At 37.0% G+C, this 10893-nt stretch overlaps 1 protein-coding gene across 1 annotated transcript; it reads left to right on the top strand.

Moving 5' to 3' along the window:
- The first annotated feature begins 4322 nt into the window (after nt 1-4322).
- Nucleotides 4323-9487, top strand: LOC105043674 (transcription factor GHD7). The gene is made up of 2 exons (XM_010921316.4): nt 4323-4851; nt 9037-9487. Exons 1-2 carry the CDS (start codon nt 4471-4473, stop codon nt 9340-9342), a joined length of 687 nt encoding a protein of 228 aa, XP_010919618.2. The 5' UTR covers nt 4323-4470; the 3' UTR covers nt 9343-9487.
- The last annotated feature ends 1406 nt before the right edge of the window (nt 9488-10893 follow it).

The raw sequence follows: 10893 nt of genomic DNA, 5'->3' as shown, positions 1-10893 counted from the left end.
AATCAATTAAGCATCCCAAAATTTTATCCGAAAAAATAATTTTTTAAAAAATTACTTCCTAAGAAAAAAAAAATTTTCCAGCAGGTCAAATGAGTCCTAGGAGTATAAAAAAATGCGGCCACAAAGAAAGCTGGGGAAGGAACGCATGGATAAGAGTACAGACAAGGAATAAAAGGCGCCGTTTCTGTTCTTAATTGTCGAAAGATACTGTTGGAGGGTAATTCAAACATCATTATATCTGCAGTCGAAGCTGGCAGTGGGCTATTGTTGGAGGGATATTATTAGTCTACGTTCTTCCCTAGAGTGTTTTGCAGCAGAGCAAGAGGCTAATTCAGCGGGCTGGTTGGCTACGAGACACACGAATCTGGATTTTTTGATTTTGCTTCGATTCAACCTCCAGACTTCAACAGGATGCGATGGGGCGGCGCTTTTTGATCTTGTTCTCTTTTTTCTCTGTTTCGTTTGTTTTGTGCCGTTGTTCTTTATTCAAGCTACCAAAGAAACGTATGGCCACCATGGCTCTAGTGGACTCTGTCTCAAGATGCCCGAGTGATATCTGTTCACACAACCTATCGATCTTTGTATATAACTTCCAGAAGAAACTGGGTCACATCATTAAAGAAACATGCCCGCATCAGATTTATCTCTTGGATATTCCATCCATATCCTGGATTGGATTGGGAAGCACCCACGAACATTTGGCGTCCATTACCATGCACCGCTTGCGTTTTTCATTTATCCTCTCCCCACTTCTAGAAAGCTCCAATTACGCAACTACACTTTAGATGGCATTTTCACAATCTGAATGCTTTCCTCCTGAACCTTTTACCGGAGCTTCCTTTATATGTGGGGTATTTCTTATCCCCTCCTTGTGTGGGTTGGGGTCGAATCTTCCGCGCGAAAGAATGGTTGATCCTTTTTCATAGTATTGACTGTTGGATCTCATCCAATATAGATCTCAAAGCATTCTAATTCTCTTCATTCATGTATCTATACGAATCTCGGAGCGATTATTGCATGATCTAACGGTGGATTCGTACCAAGAAAGATGAATCTTTCTTTGGCACTAAAGCCTCGAAAAAGACTTCCTAATGGGTCCACACCTTGCAAACCCAAAAGATGTGGTGCATTGGGCGGAACATCTCTTCCGGACGCCGAAAAACCTTTCACCTCCCCTCACAAAAGGGATTTTGTTTTTTTGTCCTCCCTTGTTGCACCTCCCTCCATCCACTCCTTTTCCTCCCCCTACCCCACCCCCCACCCATAGAATATGCTGATCCTTTTTTCGTAAATCAGAATATGTTGATCTTGGAAGCTATGCTTCATCCATTAATTTTTAAGGGGGACGAAGGTTCTGGGGACTGACAGCTCCACTTCCTGAATTTTGAGCTCATGCTCTATACATATGCTAGGAAATATCTGTCTCGCCTGATGAGTGGTCTAAGATTAATGTCAACTTTTGTGATGTTTTTGGGTCGCTTCATATGTAGCTAAGCACTGTAGGTCCGTACTTTAGGGTTCAGCCCCCAGCTCCCCCCCACCCCCTCCCCCCCCTAAAACAAAAGAAAAAAAAGAAAAAAGAAGGCCATCCATACAGAAGGTCCATTTGTTCTTAAACGTCCGCCTCCGACCTTATTTTGGTTCTTAACCCCCAACTTTAAAGGATATGTTCATCACCATGCACTAAGCAACCTGTTGTTTGAAGATGAGGAAAAGAAGTCATGCTCATTTTTACCTAAGCAATCAACCAATTTTAAAGAAAACGTAGTAGTTACTGTGAAGGGGTTTAACAAATCGAGAGGATGGGGAGTGTGCATGTAATTTGAGGCGTTCATATGCAAACAAGAACAAAAAACTAAATTTGATGAGTGTTACATGCATGATCGCTCAAGTTGCCTGATGATATGATTACTGAAAGAACATGTAGTCTAGAAAAAGAATCACGAACATGCAGTTGGATGAAACTAATGGATCTTCACAACATGTATGCCATGGTATTTGGTTGAAATTGTTTAAATTAAACTCCCAAGGATGTTCTTCCTCATATGTTACAACAACAATATTGGTCTATTAACTTTTATTTCAATTAATATTTAAATCTAGTTAGTAGATGATCTTTAAGTATATATCATATTTTTCTTGGTTTATATATGCCATAAACTCCATTGATAACCCTCATCATAATAAAAAGCCTTGTGTATGCAATGCAAGATATCTTGGTGCTGTAAATGCCTATACGAGTTAATTCGTCAAAGAAAAGTCCTACTTGGTTTTTGTTTCAATTGTCCATTTTTGAAGCTAATAGATTAGTTCTTAGAGACTGTGAATGTAATTAAGCTAAAGATATAATTAAGATATATACTTTGATGACTTCAAGTTCAAGAGGCGACATGTTGTATGCTTTTTTTTATTTTTTATTTTTGAGAACTGAAGCAGGGAAGAAACCTAAAACAAAATTCAGTGAGGGGGGGACAACAAGCATACTTTAAGTGAACTGCAAGCATGATAAATGTAAGTTAGTGGGTAATATGCATAATCCACATGCTATATGACCAATGAGCCAAATCAAGGCAGCTACAGAGGCATAGTTATGTGATTTTTCATACTTAAATGCTTGACCTTGAAAATAAAGGTGCCAATACTCAACTCAATTTGCTTATTAAACTTGATTCATCTCATTATAGGTTGGGTAGGATTACTTGTTTAATATAATATAATGGCCAAGTTAGAATATGAGTTTTTGAGTTTTTAAATTAATAGATTGGGTTCAAGTTGATAAATTTTTGATCTGTCAAATATCTAATTAGATTCATATTTGATTTGGCCTCACCCACTTGCTCCCCTCCTCTGAAACACCTGCGACCTATGAACAAGAGTGGTCTATCCTTCATTTTTATCCATTCTTCTTAAAATTTTTTAAACAAATGATGGGTAAAAGCGGTCTATCTTTTGCTCTAACCCCATCCATCCTTCTTCTTGTGAATCTAATCAAACATTCAAAAAATTTATAGGTCATGAATCACTAAAACTTCTAATTTGCAATTTTCAGACACATAGCGCGTGCTAAATATGTGTACAAAAGTTATGTATGAACATGTATAATAAATGTAGGCGTTCTCAGAGTAGATGTGACCAATAGATTCCTCAATCAATGAGATTGATTTTTGACTTTTACGCAGATTGGCTACAACCCGTCCTTCGCCATGAGAAAGGACATACAGCCTAGACCGCAAGATAACATTAATGATAGGCTTTCAGACGTCCACTAGTTGTTTTCGTAAATAACCACCACATGACCTTGCACCCGCTACACCCTACACTCCTACTCAACACCAACTAAAAGCATGCGAGTACTTCCCATCCTTCCATCCAATCTCATTAAATCCATTGTCTTGTCTTTAGAAAATAGCCAGTAGGCCTGTGGAGAAAACGTGCTCCTACAACCCCTGAAGATAAATACCAGATGCGAAAACATCTGTCTGATATCCGAGACAAATTAGACCCCTAACATCACCACAGCTCATGGGCGACGGTATTATCCATCACTCACGATCGCCAGGGGTTGGAGTTGGTATCAAGCACTCGACTCGATATTATGGTTTTGGACGAGCCTCCCGCTCCGCTCTCCGGAACACCATGTACCACAACGGTTCCGGTTACCCGACGCACGAACAATTAGTACCCCCGTTAGCTACGGAGCTCCAGACACCAAATCCTGTGGTGGGCATCTCTCAGTTTGACAAGTCTCTCGTTTACCATTGGGTCCCGCATGATACGTGTCAGATGGCTGCGAGCTCTTTTGTCTTCCGTAACATAGAATAAACCATGTTATCTGACCTTGTCGGCTGGGGTAGTGGCGATACCACCGGTCACTGTCTGGCTCCGGTGACCGGAATTCCTGGTCCACATAGACCATCTTCCCAAAACGTGTGGTTGTTCTTCCCCTCCCTTTAACAGGGTTGTATCTTTGACGCCTCGTACGGATCCACCATTGGATCACCCATCTGACAAATCTAATGATGGCCTCGCACGGTCAATATATAATCTCACACTTGATTTATGCGAAGAAAGGTGAACCATTCAGAAACAACCTTGCACGGTGCAAAAGATACAACTCCAATTCCCCATCCTCAACATAGGATTAGAATTTAGATTGAACCTTTCATTAGGTTGCATCTCACATAGCTCTCAAAGCATTCACAAATTTTTCTTTCATCCATCTGCACAGATCGCAAAGCAGTTATTACGCGATCCAACGATTGAGGTGTGGAGAACATTCAGCACCATACGTTTAATATATATCTCTTCCTCCCCTCTCATTGGTCTCTCTCTCTCTCTCTTTCCCCTCCAAAAAGTATCAAACCCACACACATCCATTTAGCTAGCTCCCACAGCTGCCAACCCTCCTGGCTAGCCACCATCCCAACCCTTTCCCCCACCGGTCATCCTTGGCTACATGACTGCCGCGCCATGTCGTCGTCCAGCCTATGCAACGTGTGCCGCGGCACAGGCGACGCATGCCCCCAGTACTGCACCGATCTCAACCGCACATTTCCGATCTGTCCCGAGCCCCCAAGTCGGGCGCATGAAGGGCAACATGAGCTCCAGTTCTTCGGGCACGACGATAGCGACGCTTGGCTTTTTAATGATCCCAAGTCTACGGAGCCGCAGCATGAAGAGAGGCCACCGGTGGTTCCCCCCTTCAATTACTTTGATAGCTTCCGCGAAGCTTGCAATCCAGTGCACGGGCTGACCTTCGATGTTTGTTTGAGCGCGAGTAGCCCGCCGGACTCCATCCCACACTTGACGGAAGGTTCTACCATGGGGCTGCCGGCAACGACCGTTGCCATCGTGAGTAATTGGATCCTCTTGATCTCGTTGGAATTTTATGATTTTGGTCTTCTTCGTTCACTCTCTCTCTCTCTCTCTCTCTCTCGATCTCGATGATTTTGTTATTTTTATGTAGAGAGAAGAGTCATGACTTTATGTACGTTGAAATTAAGCGAGCGCTTCTTTTTTTCGGGTTTTCAAATATTTACTATCGGTAATTTCATATTAATATCTATTTGTTCATTTTTTTTTTTGATAAAATGCCAGATATTATGTTGTATTATGCTTTCCCAAATATTATAATTGTTGGACATTTTCCTAATAATGTGTTGTAAATCATGTTGTATTATGCTTTCCTAAATGTTATAATTGTCGGACATTTTCCTAATAACATTTTGTCAATCTCTTAATTTAATATTATTATTTTATCTTGATTATTTAATTTTTTTTATACACACAAAAAAAATAACTTAAGTTTAAATATTATCCGATTCATGGTATGCTATAGGAGATGTTTTCTTTATAGTAAAATTTGCTATCAGACACAAATAGTTGATGGCAGTCTACTCACAGGATACAATAAATTGCTTCATGATCTTCTTGAAATATGCTTTAACGAGGAAGAATCAAAGTGAACTTCAAACTAGCCAAATTCAAATATTTTGAAATTTAGCAAAATAGAGTAAAAAAAATCTCTTTCAATCTTCATTTATATGCATGGGCATAATCCTTTTCTCAAATACTTAATAAGTGTATTTGAGTTCATTTATTTATTTTTTTTTTGATGGAAATGAATTAGGGAAGACCTAACTCAGGGTGCTTTCGAGTTCACTTACTTAATGGTCAATTTATTCTCATGGTTCTCTTCTCTAACTCAATTGAGATTTTATTCTCTTTGTTATTTATAGATGTGAAAGGACGTGAGCTTAAATGGGTCCTTAAGCATCTCTCCACATGATTCGTCTGTTCATCAAGGGTTGTATCTATGCATCTCTCCACCTGATTTATTTGTTCATCAAGGATTATATCTCTTGAAATCACCATCGGATCGAATGCATCTTTCTATGAGAATACATCTCTTCATTTATGGGAAAAAAAAGATAAATAAAGATAAAATTAAACTTTATTCATTCAAAAGTCCTAATTATTTGAATATCTAAGATAAGATTTTAGATTTAAATAGGCTTATGTTTAATTTAATATACATTGAAGGGATTATTCTTAAAATCTCAAAATTTTGAACTAAATAAATTATTATTAATAAATCAATAATAATTTTCTTTTCCACTATATGAGGAGTTATCGACGTCAATTTCTTCTTTGCATCTTGCAACTCGTGAAATCTGTAAATTGACTAGCTTTTTATCTTTAGTTTATTCTGACGAAAGACATTGAGTTCTATCTATCATTCGTGTGATCCATCATATATTTCACCGAAAAAAGGCTCTAGGGGAGAGCTAGAGAAGAAACTTTGGAAAGATAAGTTAAGAAAATGAACACATTGTATCATTTTCTATCCTGGGATGACCATTTGTGGACCTTGTTGTGAGTTAACAGAAGCCTATTTGTGGTCTCGTTGGAATTTTATGATTTTGGTCTTCTTCGTTCACTCTCTCTCTCTCTCTCTCTCTCGATGATTTTGTTATTTTTATGTACAGAGAAGAGTCATGACTTTTTGTACGTTGAAATTAAGCGAGCGCTTCTTTTTTTCGGGTTTTCAAATATTTACTATCGGTAATTTCATATTAATATCTATTTGTTCAATTTTTTTTTTTTGATAAAATGCCAGATATTATGTTGTATTATGCTTTCCCAAATATTATAATTGTTGGACATTTCCTAATAATGTGTTGTAAATCATGTTGTATTATGCTTTCCTAAATGTTATAATTGTCGGACATTTTCCTAATAACATTTTGTCAATCTCTTAATTTAATATTATTATTTTATCTTGATTATTTAATTATTTTTTGTACACACAAAATAAAATAACTTAAGTTTAGATATTATCCGATTCAAGGTATGCTGTAGAAGATGTTTTTTTTATAGTAAAATTTGCTATCAGACACAAGTAGTTGATGGCAGTCTACTCACAGGATACAACAAATTACTTCATGATCTTCTTGAAATATGCTTTAATGAGGAAGAATCAAAGTGGACTTCAAACTAGCCAAATTCAAATATTTTGAAACTTAGCAAAATAGAGTAAAAAAAATCTCTTTCAATCTTCATTTATATGCATGGGCATAATCCTTTTCTCAAATACTTAATAAGTGTATTTGAGTTCATTTATTTATTTTTTTTTTGATGGAAATGAATTAGGGAAGACCTAACTCAGGGTGCTTTCGAGTTCACTTACTTAATGGTCAATTTATTCTCATGGTTCTCTTCTCTAACTCAATTGAGATTTTATTCTCTTTGTTATTTATAGATGTGAAAGGACGTGAGCTTAAATGGGTCCTTGAGCATCTCTCCACATGATTCATGTGTTCATCAAGGGTTGTATCTATGCATCTCTCCATCTGACTTATTTGTTCATCAAGGATTATATCTCTTGAAATCACCATCGGATCGAATGCATCTTTCTATGAGAATACATCTCTTCATTTATGGGAAAAAAAAGAGAAATGAAGATAAAATTAAGCTTTATCCATTTAAAAGTCCTAATTATTTGAATATCTAAGATAAGATTTTAGATTTAAATAGGCTTATGTTTAATTTAATATACATTGAAGGGATTATTCTTAAAATCTCAAAATTTTGAACTAAATAAATTATTATTAATAAATCAATAATAATTTTCTTTTCCACTATATGAGGAGTTATCGACGTCAATTTCTTCTTTGCATCTTGCAACTCCTTGTGAAATCTGTAAATTGACTAGCTTTTTATCTTTAGTTTATTCTGACGAAAGACATTGAGTTCTATCTATCATTCGTGTGATCCATCAGATATTTCACCGAAAGAAGGCTCTAGGGGAGAGCTAGAGAAGAAACTTTGGAAAGATAAGTTAAGAAAATGAACACATTGTATCATTTTCTATCCTGGGATGACCATTTGTGGACCTTGTTGTGAGTTAACAAAAGCCTATTTGTTATATACCGAACAATTGAATCGAAGTGAAAATAAGCCCTTTCATTCCTCATTCATTTCTCTTGTCTAGTCTTAATTCCTATTGATTTTGACATAATTTCAGCCAATTAAGTTGGAAATGGACTAAAAGGTTGTGCAAATGCATCAACTTGCCGATCCATAGACATACCACAACCATCCTATTGTTTTGCAGACCTCTCCAAATTCTGATTGTCTCCTTACACAATCACAACCATAAAATTTTTTTCCTATATGCGTGCACGCACACCCATATATATATATATATATATTTATGCATATGCATATGCATATGTATATGTATGTATGTATCTGTGTGTGTATAATTCATTTTCCTTAAAAAATCTACATGATGCATCATTTTGATGAACTGCTTTTCATGTTTTTGGTATTTTTGGAAAAAATTGAGTTCGTTTATAATGTGCCTTTTACCTTATCAAATTTGAACCTTGGCTAATGTACATACAGCCTTTGTTTCGGGAGATGTAATATATTGAACAAACAAAATAAAAAAGCTGACTTGATTGAAAAGTTCAATTGTATTCTTCTCGGAGAACTTCCCTCTTAAATGGTTCTATCCACATTATCAGCAGCATATATTCTCCATGCAGAAACCATCTTTCTTAAAAAGGACTAAAAAAATCTTATCCAAAATTTGACAATGACATTGTGCTAACATTGTCTGGGCACCTAGAAATTGAAGATGCTGCAAGTTACTGATACGACGTAGAGTCAAGGTTACACTCGAGTGTAACACAAGACCCCAAGCGGCTATCAGCTACTGCAATCCGACCTGGAACTGTTTTGGCTGCAGGATAAGTTGCAGCATTTGAACTGCATTTTTGCAACTAAAATTATGGACATGTATATGACATAATTGCATCAAAACAAAAGCATCCACCTGTAGCAACCAAACATGCGATATTGTTCTTCTTTTTTTTTTTTTTTCCTTTTTTCTTTGAGAAGAAATTGGGCAAACATACAAGGTTGTTGTTTCATGTGACGTCCATTCCTATGAACTCGTAGGCAAAGCAGGTATCTGTTAGTTTTACTTTTAACATCTTGTGAATTATTTTTCTTTTCTTGTTGTTGTAGATGTCATCTTCCGGCAGTGCATTCAATGATGCCTCAAACGGAAAGAACAAGGAGGTTTGTGATGTCAATGTTTCCAGCCAAGGCGACCCCAACATGGAGAGAGAAGCCAAGGTCATGAGGTACAAAGAGAAGAGGAAGAAAAGGAGGTACGAGAAGCAAATACGATACGCATCAAGGAAGGCATACGCTGAAATGAGGCCAAGGATCAAAGGGAGGTTCGCGAAGACTCCTGAAACAAGCCAGCCAGCACCTAAGTCTCTTCCTTACGACCCAGATAGGCTTGATCTTCGATGGTTCCATTCTTAACGAGCAGCAAGCACTACTTTAATAAAGAAATAATGGATATTTAACTTAAACATTATGTTGTATGGTTTGATCAATTGTTTTAGGAATGTACCTGATGATCTCTGCTTGCTTATTTGCTAAACAAAGTAGGTTTCTTTTGCTTTTCTGTTTGTCTTGTGTTTGAGGGACTGAATTACAGACTCTGCGTGTGTGGAGAGGGTGGTGGTGTGGGAGATGCTCTCAGTACATAGGTCAAATCTGACCTCAGGTTAGTTTACAGCCTCTCTTTGCTATTTTCTAGTTGCATGACTGCAACTAGAGTTAACGTGCAGGTCTAATGCCATTAGTATGCCACTTCTGTGGATTGTCTTATAGCATATATTATGTTTTTATAGCTATGTTTGTGCTTCAAGATGGAGTTCAATTAAGTTTTACCATGTTGTGGCGATCAATTTTGCTTTTGCAGGTCCAAAAATCAACATTTATTTGTTGGGAATATATTTATCTAGTTTAAAAATACTAGAATGAGGATTGCAAATGTACAAATATTGAGAATGGATCAAGGGTTAGATGTATCCAGTAATTAATGCTGCATGCGAAGAAGATTTTTCTATGTTTCAAATTTGTGACGTTAATATTACAGTGGAGCAACTTTACAATTGCATCAAGGACTGCTAGCTCCTACAATAATAGAAAATATATAAAGAAAATTTAGATGGTATTGGTACATATGACAAAGATGAATGAAAATATTTAGATTTGCAACAAGAGTTGGATTAGAAATATCGATTGCTTGAAAGTGCATATAATTGTTCTATTTAAAAGAGAGCAAAATGCAGCAAAAACCTTAGCTGTATATAGTAGTAATTAAGGAACTCACATGTTATGTCGTGTAGACACAAGGCAGCCCATGGTCCTTTGTTAAGCATAGAAGAAAAAGTGCCAAGTCCTTACATTATAACTCAAGTATGCAAGACGAATTAGCAATTCAAATCATCCCGGTAAATATATTTAAAGCCTAGAGTTTCATATCTAAACATTTGCTGAACCTATTCCATCAAATTCACCGTATATTGCTTCCGTTGAACACCTAGCAAATTGCTGATTGTGAACTTCACTATCTGTCATACCCGACATCTGATTCACCGCCAATTGAGCCTAGACGCAACCCGGACACAACTTTTAGCTTTGTGGCTGATTTTTCTCAAGCATCATCAATCAAAGATTGATATTTTATTAACTTTAATGACTAGTATCTTTCAATTTTGATATCCAGATCATGGACCACTTGGACCAGATCCAACAAGATGTGGTGCCCAAAAGTCCACGCGGTTTGTTTGGACGAATGGGTCTTATATGAGAAATTTTCTGAAAACCTATTGGCTCGATGGATAATGCCAGGTGCCCTATCAGTGCACATCAAAGTAACTTATATCATGTGGCACATGGTAATGATATTAGTCATAGAAATTGATGCTAGAGTGATGTAGGACGGAGGGAGAAGAAGACGGGAGAGAAGAGGAGGAGAAGAAGAGCAGCTAGAAGAGAAGAAGCAGAGAGAGAGAGAGAGAG

This window comes from Elaeis guineensis, chromosome 4, assembly GCF_000442705.2.
Source record: "Elaeis guineensis isolate ETL-2024a chromosome 4, EG11, whole genome shotgun sequence".
Lineage (NCBI taxonomy): Eukaryota > Viridiplantae > Streptophyta > Magnoliopsida > Arecales > Arecaceae > Elaeis > Elaeis guineensis.
The sequence above is the reverse complement of the archived record's forward strand: the minus strand, read 5'-3'. Positions and strand labels throughout refer to the sequence as shown.